Raw genomic sequence first — 26,650 nt, 5'->3', positions numbered from 1 at the left:
ATTTAATTCATTCTTCGAAAAATATTATTTAACATTTGACTTGAATAAGTACAGATCACCTCTATCAAATGATAACACGCAGATAAAAAATAATAAGAAATAATAACACACGGATTAAAAAATATTATAAGTTTCGTTTGAAAGAAGAATGACTTAATATTTATAAATATCCAAACTCAAAAAATTAATCCATTAGGCGAAGTGGCTCATTCTCCTAATAAATCCAAGTACCTCTACTTCATTAGAGAAAACTGATTAATGAAATCGAACAGCCGCCGGCTTAGAAATTGGCTGTCATGTACAGTGGCGGCCGTACTTACGGGAGTAACTTTTTAGGGCTGGACCGCACGTACCTTCTTTGAAAAGCTTCAAAAAGGATGCGTATTTGTTGTTTTGCTTAATTTATCATTATTAATATCTTAAAAGATTTCATTTTCATTAGCGAAGTCACGTTCTTTCAGATTCAGTACCGATGGTCAAAATTTGAGTTTCAGAAAAGTTTAAATGGTGTGCGAGTGTGGGAATAATTTTTAGCATGCATTCAACGCCGTGCATGATAGATAATATGACTGTATTTTGGCATGCATGGCATAAGACTCGAGCAGGTGTCGAGCTTAATGAATGAATGGTCTCGTTGGGAAGTGCTTGACACGAGCACGATCCAATCACCAACTTGAAAACCTGATTGATTAATGTTATAAAGGTCAAAGATTGTGGTAATCAATTAAAATATTATGAATTCAATGCATGACTACTTACATTAGGAATTGGAACGAAAGCCACCATATATAATCTGTTGAGATTTGTCTAAATATATACATATACTCTTAATTTTCATAAAAGTACAGAAGCAAGCCCAGCACCATATGGCCGACTTTCTATATATATATATATAAATATATAGAAACATGTGAGAAGCACGTTCAATTTGTTGAATTTAAATGATTATCCTTTTAGCTAACCAATAAGGAGTCGAATTTGTTGGAAATGGATATGTGGGTCGCTTCTCTGGCCAATCTTATTAATGGACAAAAACATGTGAGAAGCACGTTCAATTACATTTACACATGCCATGTTTTCTAATGGCTAATTAAAGCGTCCTTCGTTCGGGTTTTGACAACTGCCCACACACAATGCAAAATCTCATTTGAGATACCAACAGATTTTTAAGTAAATAAAACTATTAAGTCAATAATTTTATCTTATTTTAAATGTGAGGCTTAAACTATTGAAGCTACCCGATGGTTTGTTATTTTGTTCGGGATTGTTTTGGCATTTTCCTTGGAGATATTGCCTAAATATCAATGCAACTCCCCCAGTAATGATATATTTACCTTTCTTCTTAAATTGACTTGCTCTTCTTTACGCGTTGTTTTTCTGTTTTCTTTTTCTCTCTCGCTTTCTTTTCCTCCATTCTTCACTTTTGCTTATTTTTGGCCTAGTGGTTAATTGTCACCTGCAGAGTCATTATTGATGCTGAAAACATTAATATATTAATTTTAAATAAGAAAAAAAACTGACAATCTCCCTATAATTCATCCGCTTTAACAGGCTTTAGATACAACTAAACATAGACTTATAATGTTGTTCCAAAAAAAAAAAAAAAATCCTCAATGGTCAATCATCTTAGAATTATTGTAATAAATAATAATTATAGAATTAAAAAAGCATCTTTAAAATTTTTAAACTATTATCTGTTTCATGAAATTTGACTTAAAGAGTAGAGTACACCGAAACTACATTTTCATTTGAAATTTTTCTTACACAAAATAGGAGTTTATCTTTGACCGGTTGTTGTATATTCAGGATAATTTATAATCAAATCTTAGCTCTGGATACCTACACGAATGGGTCAGTATATGATTGGACGAAGTTAACCAAATGCTGAGACTGTCAGTAAATTTCACTTCAACAAAACGCAGGTATCATTTCGCCAATTAAAACTATATTTATATTATTGCCATTCAACTTGACGTTTCAATTCAAGGATCTTATCTCCTTCAATTTCTTTTTTTTCAAATAATAACTATCTTATCATTGTGAAGTTAAGTCAAAAACAGGGTACTGCGTACGAATGAATACTATTTATTGTAATTTTACCAGCAACCAATACTGATTAAAATCCAGTGTGACTTAATGACGCCGGCCCCAGTCGGGAAACGACTAACCATGGGGATTGATGCTGCTACATTTGCCCTTTATCTAAAAGGATTGCAGATCCGTAATGTTATTATAAAATAATATCAGCTTTATCAGCTTTGCTTGATGACTTCCAGTTTTGGTGGTGGATGCAGACGGCGGGCTGCTGGTTTGAATTATGAATTGTCATGTACGTAGTTAGTGAGGAGAGCGACTGAATAAATTGCAAGTATACCAACGACTAAATTTCAATTTGAATCTCAACTAATATGATATTCATCCATTAGATGATGGTTAAGTAATTTTATTAATTATGAAATTCGTTATTCGATAAATAAGCGACACATAACATTAAAATTTAATTTAGAACTTAAATATTGGAATCCCTAATATTATTGTTGAATAAATCGTGCGGCATGAACTTGAAATGGAAGCACAATAGCCACACAACTGTTCCCCAGCTGACGCGTTTGATTCCTATTTAGAATAATAATTACTTTGCGTACATTTATCAGATGGTATTATATTACACTGTGTTAACTGTATTACATTATAGTTTATTACATTAGGGTGTATTGCCTGAAAGTATAATATGATACTGTACTTAGTTAGTTAGTTTATATTCAATTTTATTAATATTTTAGGGTTTTACTATTAGTTTTTGAAATATAAAAATGATTGAATAGTATTATAACATTATGTTATACTACTATTAAATAATAAAATATTATAACATTATGTATACTATTAATAATATTATATTCTAATATAAATTATTTCCATGTGTTAGTCATTATAAAATAATATAATCATATTATAATGTAGTGCAATTTAATATTATATTGTTAAAATATAAATATATTATAATTATATAATATAATATGGATCAAATCATATTATACAAATAAAATATTAAAATGTAAATTTATTTTTATTTATTAAATAATAAATGATTAAATAAAATTAAAATATTTTTTTAAATATTTAAGTAAAATAATTAAAATGATTTTATTAATGAAATTAAAATAATGTATTATCATTTACTTTTTTAAATATTTAAGTTTATTACTATCTTCTATTGTTATCTAAATTAAAATTTTTATTTAAATATAAATATAAATCAATATTTAATAAAAATAAAATTTATTATAATTTATTGAATAATAAAAGTAAAATGATTATATTTAAAACATGAATATTATTTTAACTCAACACAACCTAAACCCTACTTTTCCATAGTTTATTTCATACATCTTTCAATGTACTAGCTAGTAGCAACCTTTTTAATAAAATGCATGCGATCAGAAATTACAACCAAACATGGGCTACTATAAGAACAATATTTTAATGGAAAGCAATACAGTGCAATGCAAGCTACCAAACGCCCCCTTTCTGAAATTTTTATATCTTCATTTGCTTGTTAAAATCTTATTTTCCAAAGTATAGAAATTATTTTGCTTAATTATTGTAAAAAAAGAAAAAAGAATAAAGGACTTCGTTTAGCTACCAACCATTATTGTAAAATATTTATATTACAAAATGATAAAAGCAAGGTTTTATTTGTTCAATAGGGGGCTATCGCAAAAAAAAAAAACATAAATTAAAGTAGACCGCAATTGATGTAGGACAAGTATTTTCAGTTTAATTGTTTTTAGTAAGTATTTAATTTTTGTCAATTAGATTTTATTAGAGTCATATTTTAATTGGTTTTCTATGAGAGTTTTTCTATTATTATCTAGGTAGGATTCTATTGTCGCATTTAGATTTTTCCTACGCTAGTGGATATGTGGTTGTTGTTGTTGTGGTAGTTCTAGCGGTGGCAGATGGGTAGCAGACGGTTGGTTTTAGTGAGTGGAGGCTCGTGAGTCTAATGGTGTGAATCAATTGGCAGCGAAGGGTAGATAGCGAGGCGGTTCGCGGTGGTGGCAGCGGTTATGTATGGTAATGGGTGACTATGGTTTGGGATTTTGATTTTTTTTTTTCAGTGTTGAATTGAATTGGGTGGAAGATGAGTGAAGAGTAGCCAAAAAAGTTGTACGATTAGTATTACAACAAGATTAGATGACGTTCTAATCTAAACGATTGTATAAGAGAAATTTTGATAAATAATCCCTTTAGAATTATAAGAAGTGATTTTTATTAACCACAACGATTTTAAAAAAAAATAACCACTCCATTTATAATAGAACAAATTCATTAGGCTAGAATAACTCAAATAGAGAAATAGAATCCAACTTAAATAATAATAAAAAGGCTCTCATAAGTCATAACTACTGCAAAACGACTAATAAAATATAGTTGACAAAAATTAAAGTACGTGCTAAAATAATTAATTTTAAAATACTTGTCCGACATCAGTAACATTAAAATTGAGAAGAGTAATAGCAGGGTCATGGTGGAGAATCAGTACTGGGGGAAAAAGATTATGAAAATGAAAGAGCTAAACCTAACATCCAAGCAGACACACTGATACGTGAACAGTCGAGGCATTTATTTTTCCTTGTTCCACTTGTAGGCTCATTTTCTATTATTGAAATTAAGACCACAAATCACAATGATGATAAATTTGACCGTAATATGATACTACTGCAAAATTTTCACCGCAACCATGATATACAAATTAAAACTTTTAAAAAAAAAGTCAATCTCAAATTCTCAATGATTACGACAATTAAGAAATTTTTATTTGACTATGCGACATTTCTCTGCCGTCTTCAATCAAAAGTTCCAAATTTATACAAATAATTAAAAAAAATCATTCAAATCTTATATATATATAGGATAAGGTTATGGTGCAACTGTGGCACGGTGCCACAGTTGCACCATAAGTTTCCCCCCATATATATATATCACCAACCCTTTAAAATTACATATATTTTTACACTAATTTATAACCATTAGATTTACTACACATTAAAACCTAATTTCTACACATTTCTCCTAATTTTACTAATTTCTCACATTTCTAATTTTACTAAAACCTAATTTCTATACATTAAAACCTAATTTTACTACACATTAAAACCTAATTTCTAATTTTACTACACATTAAAACCTAATTTCTCTCTCCTAATTTTTCTCAGTAACTTTTTCTCTCTCCTAATTTTCTTAATTTCTTTTTGTTTTTCTGTTCTCATGGCTAACCATCCATTGAATGAAACATTAAAAAAAAAAATCCACAATCAAGAATGGCTTGCTTAGGAAATTATCCGGCATCTCATTTTCAGTACACCAAAATCCTTCATATGAAAAAAAAAAAAAAATTTACAATCTACATACTTATACAAAGAGTACTTCTCATTCCACACCCGATCACCATCAAACAAATCACACCCATTTCCATCCTCACTCAAAAATTCAACTCTCCTCTTATCCACCATTAACGCAAAAAAAAAAATCTAAGAACCCCAATATATGGCCCTATTAGCCTTTAATCGTTTGAATTTCTTGAAAAAAATCATTAACTTTGAAACGCTTCATTGTCATCCCGAGATGGGTTCTTAGACATTGGTAATAAAAATCAAATCTTGGAATTTTTTTTAATGATACATTAAATGGATAAAGACTTATCTATGAGAAAATTTAGGAGAGAGAAATTAAGTTGTATAAGAAAATTGATAAGGAGAGAGAAAATACATTAATTACTGTTGTTATTAATTAATTATTTTATTAAATTCTCAAAATATATAGTAAATTTAATTATTATAAATTAGTGTAAAAATAGATGTAATTTTAAAGGGCTGCTGATGATATAGATTTTAATATATTAAAAAATATTAAAAATTTTACAAATAATTAAAAAAATATTAAAATCTTATATATATAGAATCAAGATACACGTTAAAAATATAAAAAAATAGATTTTAATATATTACAAATTTTTTTTTTTTAGAAGAATCCCGATTCCAAGCAAGAAAATAGTCAATGCCACTCGGTGGAAACCTCAGGAAACAAAGAAACAATTTTCCATTTTCAGTTTTCCACACACGTGAATGTTTACAGTTTATAAAATGAAATGAGAATCCATGTGTAATCAAGGCCAGGAGAGATGAGAGATGTAAAAAGGCTTTTGTTTCTTTCGAAGTATGCAAGTAGAGTAAGTAACTTAGGACAAAACTACGTTACAGAATCTGTAAGGTACAGACTGCAGCATCAGCCGTTGGATGTGGTTGGATGTGGAGTGAGAAACTAAACAAAAGAAAATCGGATGGTGGGATGACGGGAGATGTTTGTTACAGAATCTGTAACATAGACAGGTCCAGTAACTTAAATTAAACCACATTGGGAGTCGATTAACATGGTTCAGTCGTGTGTCACGACTGAACCGATACTCAATTATCTCTGCTATTCGACAGTCAATACTCAATAGTCATCTAAAGACAAGCGGCGCAGCGCGATTCGCAGAAACTGATTATACTGCATGTAAAGATTTGGAGTAATGATGATATGCGTATAAATTGCCGTAAAGTTTCGATACAAAAGTTTTATTCAAATATTTATGTCACCAGTTAATAATGACATGTGTTTGACAGTAATACCGTACATGTAAGCAGATAATTACTCAAAGATTTGAGTGCATGAATTAAAATCCTAATCATATTTAGTCATAGTAGTTCTCTATTAATAAAAGACTTGCACTTCCACCCTACGTAGAGCCGCCAGCCTTACTGTGAAGAAGAGAAGCAATTACCAAGTGCCTTGTATTAAGGGGAAATGAGACAACCACAAACAAATAAAGTCTTTCTTCGCCATTTTCCTTCTCTGAAAATTCTTTGGAAGTAAAGCTTGCCGTTTTTATCTTTAACATCCCTATCATGCATTTTCTAACCCGGCACGCCCGTCACTCTGATAAACGTTTATAATTTTTTGCTAGATGATGAGAAACTTGTTCAGCACCCCACCCTTGAGAAACACTTGAGGCTGCTCACGTGCTATATAATCAGGAGTTGGAGGCTTATACAGGCAGGCAATTCACTCTCAAGTCGTTTTCATAGACAAAATACCAGTCAATTCACTTTTCACAACAATATGACAATTCGTTCTTTCGGGTGAATCCAGTTTCCAAAGAAACTGTTTATGTTTATAAATGCATCATAACAGTCAAGCAAAGCTCGCAAAGATTAGTCAAGTAAAAATTAATTGTAACAAGTTTAGTCAAGTCAGGCTCGCAAGATTTGTCAAGCAATTAAGATCTGTAAGAATGGGAAACGGGGTGCACCTGGATTGGAAGATAGAGACAGAAAAAGAAGTAAAACACAAGCCGGGTTCACGTATGAAATGAAAATAATCAATTAACATGGTGAACCCACTCGAATTTATAGTTAATTCTATCAGCGGTCGGTCAGCCTTCAATTCTTTACAAGCTTTTCATAACAAACAGCCTTGCTGCCTGGTAAATTATATTCAATATTGAATGAAACCATACCGAGACCATTTGCTAGCTGCTCTCTAATTTCTATTGCTCGATTTCATTGCAGTCCTCGCACATTTTCTTATTTACAATTTCTTTATAATAGCTAGGATGCATCTTATTTAGATCTACAACATTTCTTGTAATTTTTTTTGTTTTATATTTTTTTTATACGATGATGCTGACCGAGAAACATAGGGTTAGAAACAGTCTTAACGATGGAAAGGTAAGAAACAATTTAAGTGAATATAAGTAGTTCTGTTTTGGTGACTAATTGACGGTCTCTTTACAACACACATGAAATAACTCCTCCAACCCTTTACCTTTGTCATGGATTGGAAGGGGAGGTATTTTAACACTCAACCGATTATTCATTTTCAAGTTGAAAAGTTTAATTAGTCATCGCATTAGCTATAACTTCATATTCTTCAATATGAAATTATTGTAGTTATCACTACCAGTGCTGCCATGCAAATGTTATGAATTCCTTGTTTAAAATTTGTATCATCAATAGAAACAAGAAGTGGTAAAGTTGTCTCAGCGCTGCATAAGACCTGTCGAAATGTTGTAATTTTTGTCTAATTGCGTCAAAGTGACTATCAAAACTAAGTGCCAATTGACATGCACATCGAAATTGCAGTCGGATTTTATCTGCTTTAAGTAAAAATAAATTATTAACTAGCTATTTTCTTCCACAAGAAATCAGCCAGCTCTTGACACGTTTATGTTGTTCTTGATTAATGACATCGCGGATATTTCAGCTACTACGCAACTTACAGCCCAAGATGTATTATACAAGGAGAATCTCCCTTGAAAAGTCCTACTGAGACAGATTCTCATCTATCAGAAGGATCAGAGTATAACATATGAGAGAAGATTGAGCTAGAAATTTGAAACAGCTTGATCTGAGAAAGGGAATGGGTATGGTAAGCATACCAGCAATCCTAGGAACAAAACTAGAACTCCGAGAGCAATGTACTTATCATCAGGATCTGTGATTTCCTCAGAGAGTGGAGCAATTGGCCCCCTCTGCAAGAAGAATACGAGTACAACCCAATAGAATGTGACGTCACTAAAAAGAGAGGACAGGCCTAGCAGCACGATTGAGACACCTGTCAAGCGCGTTGAAGCCTGTTCAACAGAAAAACTTGATCATTATAACACTTACGCATTTCTAATTAGTTGTGTTGGGTAGTGTTTAAACATATATGACTTTCAGTAGATATCCGGAATTACGATTACAAGTTTGAAGGTCTAACCATGGACCATGGTCATTAGGCTTGTGAGAGAATTTTCAGTAATCAGAATAACTTCAAATGAAATACCTTTCTTCCCCATAAGGCAAAAGCAATTCGGCCTCCATCTAGCTCCCCAGCAGGGATGCTGTTGATGGCATTTATGAGAAGTCCAGCCCAAGCCCAAATGACTAATGGGTTAACAGATATTGGAGTGCCGTCCTTGAGTACATCGCCAAGAAGAAGCTTTGCTATAAAAGAAGATAGGAATTCCACAGCCATAAAGTCAAATAAGAACCAAAATTTCCAGAACTTGTAGTAACAGATCAACACGAGATTCGAAAAAATTCAACAAGCATGTATATGGAAACCCTATCTTTGCATCAAATAGCTGTTTTAAATCAATTGCTTACCAAAGCCCCCAGCAAGAAACGACTCATGGAATACTGAAGCATCAACAACAATGCCGATACCATCACTGGGTGGGAATATGAATCCTACAAGAAAAAGAACAAAGCCCAACGAGAACCCAGCCAAAGGTCCAGCTGCTGCAACCTTTAGGAGATCTTCACGCTTGGAAACAATATTTCTAATCCTCGTTATAGCACCAAAAGAGCCTATCTGCCACCAAAACAATTCATTAGTCTGACACATATGCAAAGGAAACACATAATGAATCCGTAAATGCTTTATAGATGTAAATATGGCTTCTGGCCAACATGGTTGTGATCAGCCAGCTGATGAAAGCCAGTGTTCTATGTTATTGCTTGGACATCACTATTAATATGCATCAATAGTCAATCAAGAATTTATGTTCTCAGGTCTGAAACAAATTTCCCAAGATTTAGGTTTGATTATGCCTTGATTACAGAATCATGATGATCAAGTGCTTTTGGAGGCAATCTTGCATTTTTTAACAAAGATTAAACCATCCAACATCAATGTTGAATTCTGTGATTGAGCTTTGAAGGAATTGAAGAGTTAGTTTCAGGTGGAAATCCAACTAGCCATTATAATATAGTTTATTATGATTACCATATTTTTTCTCCATAAAAGTAGCTTCTCTGTACTGAAAAATTCACAATATAAACAGAAAATGGGGAAAAGGGAGTGGGGAGTTCTTCCAACTAAAAGTTTGGAACAGAACATATCACCTGCCAACTAGGAACGAAGTAGGGCACCCCGAGCTCAACTCCAGTGCTTTTCGCAGCTAAAATGTGGCCAAGTTCATGTACCCCTATAACAAGTGCAGTAACAAGAGCTCCAGGAAGGCCATTTGTCAACAAGTTGAGATTGTCAAAAGTTGATCTGCAGCATCACAAACATTGTTTTTGCAGTCAAATAATGAAATACAACTAAACTTCACCACGTGAAGTGTCTCAGAATTCACATAACTGATTCGTAGAAAATTTAGAGTAATTCAGACAGGTCTTCTCCATAAAGTTGCCCTTTTGCCGGCTAGGCTGGTTATTATATACTCCATCCTAGTTTTAATTTTTATCATCAATAATATTTCTTTTTAGGTACTTCCCCAGCATCTAAGATTTTGCTAAAACTATAAATAAACAACTAAATAAGGTAGTGTAGAGTGGGTTATGCTTATTAACAGCAAAATAATCTTGCAAAATCTATAATCTCAAAGAAGAAATGAAAAATCAAGGAGGAAAATTAGTTGCATTTTCGAAGGAGTTAAAACAGGCCATATTTCATCATCTTTGAATATATGACTTTAAAAAGTCATAAAGAACCACTTACAATAAGTTGGACTGCAGAGCAGGCACATTCCGGAGAAGTAATGTAAACACAGTAACCAACCCAAATGCCCCAGCTGCGAACCATTCTGGGACAGCTGCAAAAGCAATATAAACCAATGCTGGCTAATAATCTTTATGTTCCAAAGAATGGAAATCAGTTACGATGATGAAGCTTGATATCAGCATGAATAACTTTCTAGGTGACAGTTAAACAATCACCTGTTGTCTCTGGTTGCAATGTTTTCCTTGGAACTACAACTGCTACTGGCTTATCATCCTCTGGATTGACCAGAAGAAAAAGCTTATACTGATCCCCAAATTTATTCTGTGTAAATATTGAGCAGAAATTAAGTCTAGCAAAAGATAATTCAAAATCTTCATAAATATTGTTATTGACAAAGTGCATATCTGCATACCTTCATCCTAGTTGATATTTTTTCATAGGTTTTAGCTGCCTGTCCTCTCAGATTTCCTTTAAACAAAACTCCACCCTATCAAAAGTAAATGAACAAGTTAAACTAACCAATAAAATGCCCATAAGCAAGCACCTATCAACTGGAAAAATTAGCATAATATCACCAAATGAATGAGTCATTTTAATTCCATATAAATGAATAAGGAGTTCCCATTTCTTGAAGGATCTATTTATACAACCATTGGGTTTCTAACCTTGGTGGTGTACTCCATTTGTAGCTCTAGTTATTCACAAAAAGTTTCACGCAAATGAGAAACAAAAAGCCAAAGAAGTAATATACCCACCTCATATGGCTCCTGGTTTGTCACAAAAAAGGTATCAAAACCGAATACTTGGTCCTTTAGAATATCAATTGTCTCCTTTGGAATCCTTATATATTCATCCAGTTGCTGAGGCTATCCAGGAAATATATGGAGAGAAGTATTGTAAGAAGACATTGAACTATGATCTTTGTTCTAATGCAATAAATATGAAAGTGCGCAAATCATAATCACCTTCACACCTGGCAATGGGGATCCACTGGCAACTTCTCCATTGCCATCATCCTGCTTTAAACACAAGCTTAATGCAATAACTATGAGAGGAAAAGAAAAGTCCATTCTCTACAAATGAAAGCGAACTGTTTTCTTGATATCCAAGAGTTATGAAACTCAAAATGAGAGCCAAAACTTTAAATAGACAAAGTCATTCTGCTCAGGCGTTCATATGCTATTAGATCTCTACTTTCAAATTTAATTTTCTTACGAACAATATGGACACAACAAGAAAGGAAAATCTAATCAAGTGGTCAAGAGTAGAAAGTGAATTCATCAGATCACACTGACTAACCTCAATCATATGATGATAATCTGATAAACAAGCTATCTAGTGACCGCAGTTCACATTTGCATTACTTTAATTACTTAAAATAAATACCTGGACGCCACCTTTTGTATCAGCAACATCATTGCCATTTATTTGATTTTCAACTTGGGGCTGTGAATCAAGTTGAGAATCCGGCTGGGATTTGTCATCCTCCTGATCGGAAGCAGTTGCCGGTTGATTTTCTTGACCATCATGAACTTCTTTTTCCTATATAAATTCAGATAAATACCAATTCATTAGAGGAGAAACACAAAAGTCAAAAAAGATCATACTTTACTAGGGCAATTAAAAGAAATGTTCATCATGAAAAGAAAGATGATACTTTTTTTTTTTTGGTAGCAAATTCTTTGCTCAGAACTGAAATACAGCAGGCATTTTATAAAATATACATGAGCAAGTACCAAAAAATTAAAATGAAATAAAATAAAATAAAAAAGAGGCACCTTATCATTATTGCTATCCGGTTCAGTCTGTGTATCAGTTACTCTACAAATAAGCTCTCTCTTCTTCCTGCAAAATCTATAAAATGAACACTAATATCCATTAATTAAAAATTAAAATAAATAAATAGAGTTCAACCAATAATACTAGAAAAAATCGATACCTTGAAACCTTATAGGAGCTGAAGTTTCCTAAACGGCACCGTACGGGGCGAGTGACATGTAACGAAGCTAAAATTGGCTGAAAACGAATATCACAACAAGAACTGCAATGTGGTAGCAGACTCAAGTTCCCGCGAAAAGTTGTCGTGAAATTCATTTTTCAAATTTTGAAATATAAAATAAAAGAACAACAATACTGAAGCCTTAGTTCGACTGAAACTTAAACATTATTAAAAATTGGAGAATTTTGATTAAGGTTTTGGTTTGCAGATTTGGAGATCTTTCGAGTCTTATCTCAGGACTGACAAGTGCTGACGAGTATCGAAAAATGAAATTATCCTTTTTTTTTCTTGGTTAAATACCCGCCTAAAGATTTTTTCCGTTTTGGATATTACCAATCAGGATCCGACATGTGTTAAGAAGCGGGACAGTTGGACTTTATTGGTATTTTATCCTCATGGACTTAAAAGTAGAGCTGCTAAAATGGGTCATCGGGTCGTGTTCGTATCGTGTCAGTTTTGTGTCATGTCAAATTTAGGTCGATTCAAATTCGACCCATTTAATAATCGTGTCAAAATATTGAGACTCAAATCTGACACGAAAAAATAATCGGATTACCCAATAACTGGCTTAATATTTATATATTAAACAAAAGTTACATTAAATATTTACACTTTGTCATACATATATATGCACATACATACATACATCCATACATATATACATAATTTATCAATATTATAAAATATATATATCTACTAAAATATTACACATACTATTGAGGTTTTAATTATATATATGTAAATAATAGTATATATCAATATTATAAAATATACATGTCTAGTAATATTTTATACATTTACACTATTAAAGCTCTAAATGTATTTAAAATTTTATAAATAAAATATTGTGTCTATATTCATCCTTTTAAAGAATAAAAAAAATCATCCTAATATTTAAGTTTTGATGACAAGAATCTGTAAATTATTTTAAAATAGAAAATATAATCGGGTCATTGATCGGGTAAATGGGTCAAGAATTTTAACCCTAACCCGACACGGAAAAAAATCGTGTTGACCTGGACCCGACCCATTTAATAATCGTGTTAAATTCGACGACTCATACTCATTTATTGGTGTTGTGTTCGTGTCGGGTAATCGGGTCGTGTCAAATTTTGCCAGCTCTACTTGAAAGGTTTGTGCTTGCCGTCCTAGACATTTATGATATTTCGCACTATGTACCTTATTGATATTCGCCACCATGGAATGAAGACATGGATCTCGTTTGCTAATGGGCCGGCCATTAAGGTTTGTTAAGAACATTTATTTTCCACCGAAGTATGATGGATAAGAATGATAGCAACAGCAAGTTCTGGAATTTAAGTTTCCACTTTAGAGGGTGGAGTCCTCCAGAATTAGAAAAAGTAAAGAGTAGAGACTAGAGAAAATAGAGGAACAGAGGAATTGTATTTTGGATTTAAGGGAGTTGCTCTTTTCTTGTTCATTCATTTCTTTAAATACTCCTTCAAGAGAGCTACAGACAAATTATAGAAACAGCTAAAAATATTCTCTCTAACAAACTTGACAACACAGCAAAATAGAATTGCAATAATAAGTAAATAACAAATTCAACACAATATCTTAAGAGTATCTAAGTGCTGTAATCGGTTGCACCATCATTCCCGCACAAAATCTTGAAGCTTGAAGGGAATTTTGGGCTGTCTCTTAGGCCTAGCTTGAGCAACCGGCTGTGCAGTGGTTGTATCATTACCATCCCCATGGAAATGAGTCTTGTCCTCAAGGCTAAATTAAGGAAAAGTGGCGTGGAAATGTTCTCAATTCTCCCATGTAGCTTCATCTAGTGTGGTGTTAGACCACTGCACTAAGACTTGCTTGACCTTTTGCTTATTTGTCTTGATAGTTCGCTGGTCCAAAATGCATAGAGGTATGGAATAAGATTCTACAGTTGGTGGTAGGTAAATGGGAATAGCTTCAGCAGGATTTGGACATAGCTTGAGGATTGAAATGTGAAACACATGATGGATACGAGATTCGGGTGGTAACAATAAGCGATATGCAACCTTTCCAACCCGTGCAACTATTTGGTAAGGACCATAATACTTTTTTGCAAGCTTGTTACTTAGACGGTGAGTAAGAGAAGACTGTCAATAAGGTTGAAGCTTAACATAAACCCCGTTACCAACCTCAAACTCCTTATTGCGATGATGACGATTTGCTTGGGTGTGCATTCTTTATTGTGCTCTCTGAAGATTCAGCTTGACAGTAGCCAATAAAGCTTCTCTATCCAACAATGCAGAGTTTAAAGAATCAATAGGGGTGTCTTCACTGGAGTATCCTACAAGAGGTAGTGATGGGGGCCTGCCATAAACAACTTGGAATGGTGAAAACCCTGTAGAACTGTGTGTACTGGTATTGTACCAATATTCTGCCCATGGTAAAGCAGCAGACGATCTATTTGGGTAGTCTCCAGTAAATGCTCGCAAGTATGTCTCGAGACAATGATTGACCACTTCTGTTTGTCGGTCAGTTTGCGGGTGATAAGCAGTGCTAGACCGTAACTCTGTTCCCTGCAATTTAAATAGTTCTCGCCAAAATTCACTAATAAACAGAGGGCCACGATTAGTAACAATTGATCTAGGAAATCCATGAAGTCGAACATACTCGCGAACAAAATATTCAGCCAATTTTGGTGCAGTAACTCCCTCAGGCAAGGCACAGAAATGACCATACTTGGACAATCTATCAACAATGACCCAAATAATTGTCTTACCATTTGATTGTGGTAAAGAAGTAATGAAATCCATGGAAATGTCTTCCCAGACTCTTGATGGTATGGGCAGTGGTTGTAAAAAGCCCTTTGGAAAAAAAATTTCTGGTTTAGGTTGCTAACAAATTAAACATTCTCAGACATGTTGCCGTACATCACGACGCATTTGCGGCCAATAAAAATTGGCTGATAATCGAGCATAAGTCTTTTGTTCCCCAGAATGCCCGCTAATCACCGAGCCATGGAATAGATTCAGAAGGCGTTTTCTGAGCTCCATATTGTTGGGAACAAAAATTCTACCCTGATGGCAGAGTAAGCCTTGTTGAATAAAAAAATTATTATTTGTGCAAGCACCTTTCTCAATCGATTAAAGAATTTGTTGGGCCGTGTAATCCAAAGCAAGGGCATCTCGAATTCCAATTAAGAAAGTGCTAGTAGTAACTGAAATTGACATCAAATTACTTTGTGCTTCGCTTGTCCATCATGAAAGAGAATCGGGTCCACTGTTTTCAACCCCGGCCTTATGTTCAATTGTAAATTCAAACCCTAACAGCTTTGTCAACCAAGTCTACTACTCTGGTGTCTGTATAGTTTGTGTAAGGAGATGCTTGAGGTTTTTATGATCAGTGAATATGGTGAAGGGTCGACCCAAAAGATATGGTCGCCATCGTCAAACTGTTGCCGTGATTGCATATATCTCACGACCATACGCAGGTGCAGATTGAAATCTTGGTGGCAACTTTTTACTGAAATAAGCAATTGGATGTCGATTTTGGGAGAGAATCGCACCCACAGCAAGACCAGAGGCATCTGTTTCCATTGTAAAGGCTTTAGAAAAATCTGGTAAAGCTAAGACAAGAACTTCAGTCAGAGCGCGTTTGAGACGCTCAAAAGCTAAGTCAACAGCTTCGCCCCAGTCAAATCCGCCCTTCTTAAGCAAATCAGTTAATGGGCTTGTAATTTGGGCATACCCCTTTACAAAACGTCAGTAATACCCTGTGAGTCCAAGGAAACCTCTCACAACAGCAATTGTTTTTTGTTTGGGCCAATTTAAGACAGCTTGAACTTTGGTGGGATCAACACTCACTCCTTGGGCTGAAACTAAATGGCTGAGATACTCTAATTTAGCTTGACCGAAACTGCACTTGGACAACTTAGCATACAATTAGTTTTGGTGGAGCAGCTGTAAAATAATTTTGAGATGATAAAGGTGTTCTTCATGGGATCGGCTGTAAACAAGAATGTCGTAAAAAAAACTAGAATGAACTTACAAAAATAAGGTTTGAAAATATAGTCCATTGTGGCTTGAAATGTAAAGGGGGCATTGGACAGCCCAAAGGGCATTACAAGAAACTCGTAATGACCTTCATGTGTTTGAAATGCGGTTTTCGAAATGTCGAATGGGTGGATCCGAATTTAAAAATACCCACTCCGCAAATTGATTTTTGAAAAGATGATGGCCCCATGTAATTCATCTAGTAATTCATCCACTGCAGGTATCAGAAATCGATCCTTGATAACGATGGCATTTAGAGCTCTATAATCAACACAAAATTGCCATGTCCCATCTTTTTTGTGAACCAAGAGGACGGGTGAGGAGAATGGGCTGGTGGAAGGTTGTATAATTTGATCTTGAAGCATTTCTTGAACTTGTCTCTTGATTTCATTTTTTTGATAACGAGGGTAGCGGTATGGTTTAACTTTCACAAGACTATATTATGAAAGAAGAGTGATTTTGTGGTTAAGGGGTCTATTTAGTGGAAGGCCTTTTGGGATGCTAAATACAGCTGAATATTGGTTTAGTAGTGTTAGGAAATCTTAGTGAATGTTGGAATCTATGGACTGATGAATATTTTGAATTAAAGATGAATTGACTAGTTGGGGTTCTAAACGAAAGTACTGAGCTATTGAGGTAGTTTGTTGTAGTCTTTTGAGTTGGTGAAAGGATATAAGAGTAGGGTTAGGCCGAATATTTTGAGCTCCTTCAAGTTTAATAGGCTACCCTTTATATGTAAATTCCATAGTTAAGGCTTTGTGATCAGTGATAATTTTCCCCAACTTCTCCAGCCATTGTACCCCCAAAACAGCATCAGCTCTAGAAAAATCTAGTATATGAAAGTCAGCTTCAAATCCAACACCCTGCATCTCGAATTTAACTTTCGAACAGTGACCTTCGCTGCGAATCCGTTCCCCATTGCCAACAGCTACCAAAAAACTCATTGTCTTCTCAATAGCCAAATGAAGGAAGTGAGCCAATCGTGGGTGGAGATAATTATGCGTACTCCCAGTGTCAATTAATACTGATAAAGGTTTATTATTAATTTTAGCACTCAGTCTGAAGGTTTGAGGACCAGTTGTTCCAATCAAAGCATGAAAAGAAATTTTGGGGCCTGGATTCACTGCTTAGGCACCGTATCCTCCACCAATATTTCTTCTTCTTGTAAAATTTCTGATGGTTCCTCTGTCAACAATAACAGAAAAGGGTGAGTGCGACAACGATGACTGGGCTTGAATTGTTCATCACAATTGAAGCATAAGCCTTGAGCACGGCGTGTTTGCATTTCGACAGCCGTGAGACGACATATAGGAAGGGCAATCTTTGGTGGGTTTGATGGATTTGGTGGTGGAAGGGGTAAAAGGGGATTTAGTCGTATATTTGTTTCGTTGCGGGTAGTTGTGGGTATTGGTGTATTGGTTGGTTTCCATGAAATGGATTTTTGGTTATAAGATTGCAATTTATCTTCAATCAATTTGGCTAAAGCAATTGCATCACGAAGGTTAGAAGGTTTGTGAATAGCTAACTCATTTTGAATAGTTGGTTTTAAACCTGAGATGAAGCAATCTAAAATGGCATCTGGGTGAAGGTTGGTGACTCTGTTACAGATGTTTTCAAAGGTTGATTGGTAAGCCTCTACAGAACTTGTTTGGGTAAGTTTAAATAAAGTAGCTCGATGATTAATATAAGAGGAAGGGCCAAACCTGCTTTCAATAGCTCGGGTGAGAGCTGCCTAGGAAGATAATTGTTGATTCTTGTGCATCCATTGGAACCAAGAGAGTGTTTGGCCAGTCATATAGAAACTGGCGATATCAATCCGCTACTCCTCTGGGGTTTCATAGAAAGAAAAGTATTTTTCAGCTTGAAATATCCAATCTAAGGGGTTAGATCCATCAAATGTTGATCGATCACATCGTATGGATCTTGTGCTTTGTGTGGGTTGTAGTTGAACTTGTATAGGTTGTGTATTTTATGGTGTAGATGGTGCAGAGGCTGGTGGGTTTGTGGAGGACCCAATCTGAGAGGGTGCCATCATGGTAACTCTGGCAGCAAGCTCTGCTATAGAGTTTTGTAGGGCTTGTTGTGCACCTTGCAGATTTTGTTGTGAACTTTGGTTAATTTGCTGCTGTTGTATTATGATTTGGCGTAGGTCTTCAATGGATTTTTGGGTCGATTTTTTGAGTTGTGTGACCTGTTCTTCAAGGGCTCGATATCGTGTTTGCATATCCTCGTTTGTCATCTCTCAACGAAAGCACCAAATGATGGATAAGAATGATAGCAGCAGCAAGTTTTGGAATTTAAGTTTCCGCTTTAGAGGGTGGAGTCCTCCAGAATTAGAAAGAGTAAAGAGTAGAGACTAGAGAAAATAGAGGAACAGAGGAGTTGTATTTTGGATTTAAGGGAGCTGCCCTTTTCTTGTTTATTTATTTCTTTAAATACTCCTTCAAGAGAGCTACAGACAAATTCTAGAAACGGCTAAAAATATTCTCTCTAACAAACTTGACAGCTAAAAATATTCTCTCTAACAAACTTGACAGCATAGCAAAACAGAATTGCAATAATAAATAAATAACAAATTCAGCACAATATCTTAAGAGTATCTAAGTGTTGTAATCGGTTGCACCATCATTCCTGCACAAAATCTTGAAACTTGAAGGGAATTTTGGGTTGTCTCTTAGGCCTAGCTTGAGCAACTGGCTGTGCAGTGGTTGTATCAAAGTAGAACATAAAACATTTTGTTTTCTTAATAACATACTCGCTGAGAGCACTGATAAGTAACTTTCAAAATTTTTAATTTCAAAACAATTTTTTTTTTAAACATCAAACTAGTTTTTATTTAATGAGGGCAAGCAAAAACCCTTGAACAGAACCAGAGGGAATCTGAGGCCCAAACTAGCAATATGTGAATGCGAGAGTTTTCTTGCCAAAGAGAAAATAGAACAGATAAAAACATAAGACTGAATTCAAAACCAGATGGTATCTAGTATTTGAATAAACCATTAGGCTATACAAACATTTTCATAATTGGCAAGCTTTTTTCTTTTTACCTAAAATCGCTATTCAAGTAAAGTTTGAAGTTCCGTTCTTAGGAATAGTTACAAGAGAGACGAGAAAAGTGAGAGACCCTTGCCTACACTAGATCCTCAGGCCTCAAATCCCACCTTTTCTTGCGACTACTGCGAATATTTGTGCCAAAAAGCAGCTTTGCCAACTCTACTGGTAATGGTGATGGCTCAAGCTTGATAAAGCACTCCTCATTGACCTCGTCGTCATTACTGATCCATCCATTGTAAGGTCTACGTTTCCTAATACGAACAGTGTGCTTCGGTTGTTCAGAGTGAATGGCATGTGGAGGCGAGAGGTTAGTATCTCCAAAAGGATCAACACTACCAGAATCCTTATCAGAAGTTTTAAGGATGTTAAGATGTTGCTGTTCTCCTGAGTTCTGCTCCAAGTTTAGGTCTTTCTGGCCAGTTCCATCTGCGAGCATTGGCAGACGATCATCGCAATCTATCAAAAAGAGCGCAGCTGATGTACTGTATTTGCAGCATAAATATACAAGGCAATTTGTACAAAGTTCAGTTTAGTCAAAATCCATACTAATGTGAACCTGAAAGCAATTCATAGTTCTTGGCTGGTATAAAGGAAAAGGAAGAAAAAAGAATGATCCAAGTGATTGAATTGACTGAAAAACCTATGTTCTGAGCACAGGCAACAAAAAAATTCCAGAGGAGGGCACAATATATTACCTCTTAAAGTATGCAGTGTCAAGCTTTGAGAGTGAGAAATGTGAAGTCATTTACCTGAATCATAACTCACTAATGCAGTACCCGAAGTCCCATATGTCTGTGGTGCAGACTCCAGGGCCTCACTAGCTGGCAAAGTGATTTCTAAAGCCTCCGCGTCTGAGTGGGGGGGTGGAAGAGCGGCAGTTGAGGGCCCAGCAAGTGTATCATCCTTCAACAGAGGAATAAAAGAAAATGCAGACAACAAAATCAATTCATATTAACATCCTTAATATAGAGATGGAAAGTAAATATGAATTAGAAGAAATTTGGGGGCTCAAACAATTGCAGGAGAAGCTAAGTTGGAACTAAATGTGAATCCTTTGAAGAAAGTATATCATTTAAATAGCAGCAAAATATCATATTCAATCACAACAGATAGAAATAAAAACTGAACAGAGCAGAATCAAACCAATAAAATAAACAACCAAAATTGGAGTAGATGGGATGGCAAAGTTTAGCCCCTTATAAATACCCAACATTTTCAAATTGACTCAACCTAAAAAAATAAAAACCCACAGTCAACATGTTTGAGACCATTAATGAACATAAAGGCCATAACTGCAAATTGATCTTAAGTGTGTCATTTGCAACCATCCCAAAATTGCAATATGATTCGTGAGATGACTTGCTATTATCAATCTCTTTTCTACTCCATCTATCAACCTTTAATTTACATTCTAAGAAAATTAAAGATGAAAAAATAGAACGGAACCCTAAAACTCATGATTCGTTGAAGGTGAGATTAGTACGTAAAAAATAAAAAAGTTACCTTTTGTTGCTCCTCTTCCTCAAGAATGTTATCAAGGAGGACTTTGTATGAATTCTCTTCAATAAAAAACCAATTGTCTTCTCCATAAACCTAAGACCAAAAAACCAAACTTTTCCTTGTCAAAAACACTAACACCCAAACATGTTTTTGCTTAAAACTAAAAACACAAAAACAAGAACACATACATTCAAGAGTTCCTTTAACTTCTTCAGAATCAAATCCTCTGAGAACCCGTATACCTGCATTGCTTCAAGTGCTGCTTGCATTCGGGTATTTTTCTTCAGCAAAACCAACCCAAAATGAAAATAAGAAAAAGAGACCCGTTTTAGCAATCGATAAATGAAAACTAAAGACAGTGAGAAACCAAAAAAAAAGTGCTGTTTATGATTACCTTTCTTGGTCTTCTTCTCGGCGCCATTTGTGAGTGAATCACCCCCTTTGTGAACCTATAACCCAATGAAAATTGAAGGGAAAAATTATCTAAATAATACAATTTTTGCCCAAAGCTGAAAACTTACAAACTTCAATTGATATCTAAAACAAAAAATACAAAAACTTCAGCGGACATGTCGAAATGCATTTGAGCTTACTTTATCGTTGCAGTTTCACGGCGACTTTCCGGCGGCCTCACGGTGGACTTACCCAGTGAGAGTAAAGTTACTATCTTTAACTAAGTAACTTAAAGAGTATATCATAAACTTTTCTATCAAATTATTGATTTTATATATTATATTTCAATCTATTAAGAAATTTGGAAAATAGAAATAGAGAACATTAGTAATTTTGGTACGTCTCTTCCATAAACATCTCAAACCAAACAAAAGAATAAAGAGAGCAGAAATTTACCTGTGTGACGTCACCAGCGTGAACCGCAGGTCGCCGATTCTTTGCAGGCTTCCGTGTGAAAGCTCAGAGGGAATGTAGTAGAGAGAGGGTGCAGGAAGAAAACGTTGAGAGAGCTTGAGAACTCAACGGAACGGAGGAGGGAGTGTGATTTTTGGGACTTCTTACTATTTTTTATCATTTAAATCTGATTTCTTTTTTTTGGGGGTTTAATTATCTGGGTTCTGCTATGCTGCCATTGTTGTAGCTAGCTTACCACGGCCACTGTCTTTTGTGACTAATATAAATGTTTTGTTGAGCCCCTTGTACTCTGTTTTATATATAATTTATTAAAACGTATTATGACACTTTATACTTACCTTCATTGTCAAAATTCAATTTATCACCTTAAACTTTTTTTTATTTACTATTTTTTGTAATATTAAAAGAGTTTTTATTTACAACCATGCCACATTAATCTTCTTAACACATAAATATCAATAAAAAGACAAAAATGCCCTTAAATGAATGCTAAAAAATTATTTCTTCTCTTAAGGAATTACGATTGCTCATCTTCCATCACTTAAAAAAAGTTGACTCATCATTGTTAAAATTTTAAGGGATATGAACCATGGACGAGTGTTCGATTCGGGTTAATTACAAAATCAATCGATTTATAACTTATAATTTAAAAAAAACTAACATTAAATAAAAAAATCCTAAATACTCACAAATGCCACATTTGATCGAAATCAATTCACAATTAAATTCAAAACAAACCCTCGTGGCTTCATCTCTCTAGTCTCCTCTCAACCCAAATACCCACATTGGGAAGCTACCAGCCACTAGGTGCCACCATGCCGCTCCACGTCGACAAGATGGCATAGCTGCACCACGACCGACAACCTCGACCTACATCAGCCTTTTCTCTCCTCGCTCAAAACAATATCACGTCAGCCACATCACTATAGGCAGAGGAAACTGGAGATCCATTGAAGCCAACATATAAAGTCACAACGTAGAATTACTCTGGATAAGCGAGGCTTGAGTTCACCCTTGCCATCGTCATTTTGCTTTCTCTTGCTCTCGCTTCAACTTCTCATATCAAATTGAGGATTTTGTTTTGATGCATATAATTTCCACCACAAGAACCATCACACAAACAACCAAACCTACAAGCGACTATCCTTAAATTGACCGTCAGTCAGCAACATTTAGCAACAATTGAAGCCACCATTAAGCTCATCACAGAGAGAAAGTGAAGAGAGGTGAAGAAGAAACGAGAAAAAATAAATAAATAAGAGATGTTTAGAATTTTATTAATTTTAACAAATATGAGGGTTAATTTTTCCTTTTAATACTTATATTAAATTCTAAATAAAATAGAGTGCAAGGGGCTCAATAAATTTTTATAGTAACCAATTCACAAAAGACAAAGGTGGTGGTAAAGTGCAAGAGTGGCCACACAGCCGAACCCCTAATTATTTTGGGTGACACATTTTTAATAAATTTTAAAACGGTGATATTTATAAAAAAAATCTAAGCAGGTGACATTTTATTAACGTCTGCTGTTAACTTTAATGAGAATAGTAAATTAGTTATAAATGATATTTTTGCCCCTACAATTAATTATAAAATAATGTTGCCGTCCATATAATTTATTACAAAATTATAGTTTTATCCCTACAAAATCATATTTTTGCCCCTACTCAGTTATTTTTAATCTTTAATTTTTTAAATAAAAAATTAAATCAAAGTTTAATTAACAAGGTATTTTTTGGGTAAATCAAATATTTTTTTTAATTCTTTTTGAATCAAACTGATTTGGGTAATCAAAGTTTAAGAAGCACATCTCTTATGAATTGTAAAATTTTATATAAATCTAATATATTTTATCTCTTTGGCCTTATGAAAAAAAAATTATTTTTTTCAATTTTACCCTCCATCAGTTAAAATTAACAGCAAAAGTTAACAGAATTTTATTGACTGCATGAAATTAATCATTTTTATTATTATTTTAAACATTTTGAAGCAAAAACGCCATTACTTCCTCATCTTTACTCCAAGAAATCATTGCTTTAATTTGCAAAGATACATTAGCAAAACTAGTTGGTACCAATTCTTTTATTATCACTTTTTCACCTTCTTTTCCTGAGCTTGCGCTTGTACTTGTAGAGGCAGAACTGGTTCGTCCGATAAATTCGAAGAAACGACGTATCTGTCTTATAACACCTTCATCCTTGCCCGACACGTCGTCTCTATAAAGACGACTCCTCTTTTTTATCGGCAGTTCTTTCAAAATTCAAAACTTCGGATGGAAGGAATGTAAAATAAATAGCAGAGTGCAAGCAAATAGAGAAACTGACCGTTTACATTACCTTTCAAAAGAAAAGTCTCTTTACATTCCATGGTTGAGTCAAAAGTCAAGCCAAGCTTTTAACCGGCCACATCAACACCAATGCAATCAACCCAACCCAAGAATTAATATAAGACGCATTACTAATTATCTTTACCAATTCATTAAGAAACTGGAAAAGAAAACTAAACTAGCAGCCATGGCTTCATTTTCAAAATCATTCTCTTTTGAATCTAATACAGCAAATTTTGCTTCTTCAACATCTGGTAGGTATCTCCATTGATGATGCTTCAATTCCAAAGTATATGTATCTCTGTACATGATTCATCTTCAACATTGTAGCATTGTAGCATTGAAGTTAGAAATAATACAGACATTTAGATTCGAGAAAAATTATATCGTATGCATGTTCTGATTAATTCTTGCATTTTCAGCAGGATCCTTCGTCTTTGGCTCTTCTGGTAAATTTTTTTACTCTCTCTACTCTCAACACTTTACTGTTTTTTAACTAAGTTTTGATTCTCTTAAAACATGACAGAAGCAGACTCAAATTTAAGCCTCTTCGATTCCTCTGCGTCAACTACCTGTTGTACATTTTACTGTGTATCTCTCAGAAACCTTTTAAACCTGCATATCTACCAATGTTTACTGGTACATTGTCCAATGATCGATGCTAGTACGTTCCAAGTGTGATCATCCGCATGCATTAGTGTGTTTTTTTTTTTCTAATTAATGGAAACTTTGCTTTCAGCCGTCAACAGCAGTAGTGCTCTTGGCTTCAGGAAAAAGGAAAGGATTGGTAAAAGGCGTAATAAATGTCGTACAAGTTCCCCTTTGCATACGAGTGATGCCATTGGCACGTTATCTGCAGAGCAAGCTCCTAGTGGCATTGTGTCGTTTAAGGCAAAATCAGATGGCGGTGAGGTTAATTTTCTGCCTGAAGTGTGTTTCTTTTGTTGAATTATGCTTAATATTTTGATCATTGAATTGTTGCAGAGAAAAAACCATTGTCCAATTCACCGTTGCCGTTGACAATGGTCACGCGAATCTTGAACGGAATACCGCAGAGCCCACATTTTTACCAGCTTCGAAACTACTCTGAGCTAACAAGAAATAACTTGATATCAGCATGGGATCGAATTTTTGAAGAAACAGTGAGAGAAATTCACTCTCTACAAGCAATGGACTTCTGGGTTAGAGCGAAAAGGCTTTGGAAAACAATAGAAGAGTTGCAAAATTTGGGGTACAATGTGATTGCATTAAGGAGAAGGCTGGTGGATTTAGGTGATATTATGACGGAGCTCAAGTTGTTTCAATTTCAGATAAAAGGGTTGAAGACCAAAGCTGAGAATCATAGAATGGAGAAGAGTAGACTTCTGAGCTTGATTGAGAATATGCAAGCACTGGCGAAGAAAGAAGAGGATTGCATGGAGAGTAAGCTGATTGAAGCAACAAAGTTGGAGAATTAACTACCAAATTTTGACGCTGCCTTTGCTAAACTAGCCATTGAACCAATCTAAATGAAGCATATATACGCCAGTGTTGCATTAAGCATAATCTAAGTGCATATAATTTCGTAGGTACCCAGTACAGCTTGGAGGAGTATGCTGTTGGTTTTATGTTTTGTTAACTCTATTTTTACTGCAAAAATATGCTATATTACTTAAATCAGTAGTGTTTAAAGCATGGATGTCTGTATAAGTTAATGACTATCCAAGTGTGCATAATTAGACTAGAGGAACGAAAAATTCAAGATTTTCAACAGAGTGTGGAGTGTGTTGTACTAGACAGCATTGCATTGTAAATATACCCTTAGTTGAGAGGTTAGATTGCATATTCTAGATCTTATATAAGATCAAAAAACTTTTATCATCTTTTTTACCCAAAGGAAAAGAAAAGGGAATTGATTGGTTGACATTCACTGCTATGAATCACGCCCATCTCAATATACATTTTATAAAGCCTAGTGAATAAAGTGAAAGAAGATTATATGATAACGCTATGATGATATACACCTTAATGCCTCCAATGGTAAATTGAAAATTGAAAGCTGCTTTTTCCTCCGATCTTTTTTACACTTTTTTTATTTTTCCTCTAATTTTTATGCGTTTTGAAGAAACAAACCAATAAGCTTCACAAGCAAAAGAAGTAAAGAAATGAAAACTTGTGATTGCTCATTAAAGCTTTTCCTTTATACTAACAAAGCGCGTTTCCTTGAAAACGCTTTTTTATAAAGAGCTGTTTTTATCATCTTTATCCTGCATGGCATGGCGAAGTGCTTATTTAGAAAGTTCTTTTGGCATGTGGATGTTTATTCAGAAACACATTTTAACTCGTCAGACTTCATAGAATGGAATTAAGCAACAAGACATA

At 34.5% G+C, this 26,650-nt stretch overlaps 3 protein-coding genes across 13 annotated transcripts; 1 reads left to right on the top strand and 2 right to left on the bottom strand.

Moving 5' to 3' along the window:
* Positions 1-8,155: 8,155 nt before the first annotated feature.
* LOC102611605 (hypothetical protein) lies at positions 8,156-12,818 on the bottom strand. 5 transcript variants are annotated; one of them, XM_006486279.4, is made up of 12 exons: positions 12,482-12,818; positions 12,321-12,387; positions 11,929-12,084; positions 11,508-11,561; positions 11,298-11,408; positions 10,955-11,029; positions 10,758-10,863; positions 10,540-10,633; positions 9,939-10,092; positions 9,198-9,405; positions 8,875-9,035; positions 8,156-8,680 (listed from the first exon to the last, which is right to left on the bottom strand). In XM_006486279.4, the coding sequence occupies exons 1-12, from the start codon at positions 12,634-12,636 to the stop codon at positions 8,432-8,434; spliced, it is 1,590 nt and encodes a 529-aa protein (XP_006486342.1). In that variant the 5' UTR covers positions 12,637-12,818; the 3' UTR covers positions 8,156-8,431. The 5 variants fall into 5 exon arrangements, with proteins under 5 accessions (XP_006486342.1, XP_006486338.1, XP_006486340.1 ...); XM_006486275.4 differs by having other exon boundaries at positions 12,321-12,396; positions 12,482-12,817; XM_006486277.4 differs by having other exon boundaries at positions 11,298-11,402; positions 12,321-12,396; positions 12,482-12,817.
* Positions 12,819-19,484: 6,666 nt separating this feature from the next.
* Positions 19,485-22,224, bottom strand: LOC102612695 (hypothetical protein). Of its 3 annotated transcripts, XM_025101017.2 has the most exons (7): positions 21,946-22,224; positions 21,690-21,736; positions 21,491-21,545; positions 21,285-21,377; positions 21,100-21,189; positions 20,346-20,499; positions 19,485-20,052 (listed from the first exon to the last, which is right to left on the bottom strand). In XM_025101017.2, exons 3-7 carry the CDS (start codon positions 21,515-21,517, stop codon positions 19,673-19,675), a joined length of 744 nt encoding a protein of 247 aa, XP_024956785.1. In that variant the 5' UTR covers positions 21,518-21,545; positions 21,690-21,736; positions 21,946-22,224; the 3' UTR covers positions 19,485-19,672. The 3 variants fall into 3 exon arrangements, with proteins under 3 accessions (XP_024956785.1, XP_006486344.1, XP_006486343.1); XM_006486281.4 differs by lacking the exon at positions 21,690-21,736 and having other exon boundaries at positions 19,485-20,022; XM_006486280.3 differs by lacking the exon at positions 21,690-21,736 and having other exon boundaries at positions 21,946-22,223.
* A 2,080-nt stretch (positions 22,225-24,304) lies between these two features.
* LOC102613198 (uncharacterized) lies at positions 24,305-26,201 on the top strand. Of its 5 annotated transcripts, none has more exons than XM_052439754.1 (5): positions 24,307-24,543; positions 24,715-24,738; positions 24,816-24,928; positions 25,029-25,196; positions 25,274-26,200. In XM_052439754.1, exons 3-5 carry the CDS (start codon positions 24,919-24,921, stop codon positions 25,744-25,746), a joined length of 651 nt encoding a protein of 216 aa, XP_052295714.1. In that variant the 5' UTR covers positions 24,307-24,543; positions 24,715-24,738; positions 24,816-24,918; the 3' UTR covers positions 25,747-26,200. The 5 variants fall into 5 exon arrangements, with proteins under 5 accessions (XP_052295712.1, XP_052295713.1, XP_052295714.1 ...); XM_015532707.3 differs by having other exon boundaries at positions 24,712-24,738; XM_052439752.1 differs by lacking the exon at positions 24,816-24,928 and having other exon boundaries at positions 24,305-24,543; positions 25,274-26,201.
* The last annotated feature ends 449 nt before the right edge of the window (positions 26,202-26,650 follow it).

Source organism: Citrus sinensis, chromosome 4 (genome assembly GCF_022201045.2).
Source record: "Citrus sinensis cultivar Valencia sweet orange chromosome 4, DVS_A1.0, whole genome shotgun sequence".
Taxonomy (NCBI): Eukaryota; Viridiplantae; Streptophyta; class Magnoliopsida; order Sapindales; family Rutaceae; genus Citrus; species Citrus sinensis.
This window is presented reverse-complemented; position numbering and strand designations above follow the sequence as displayed.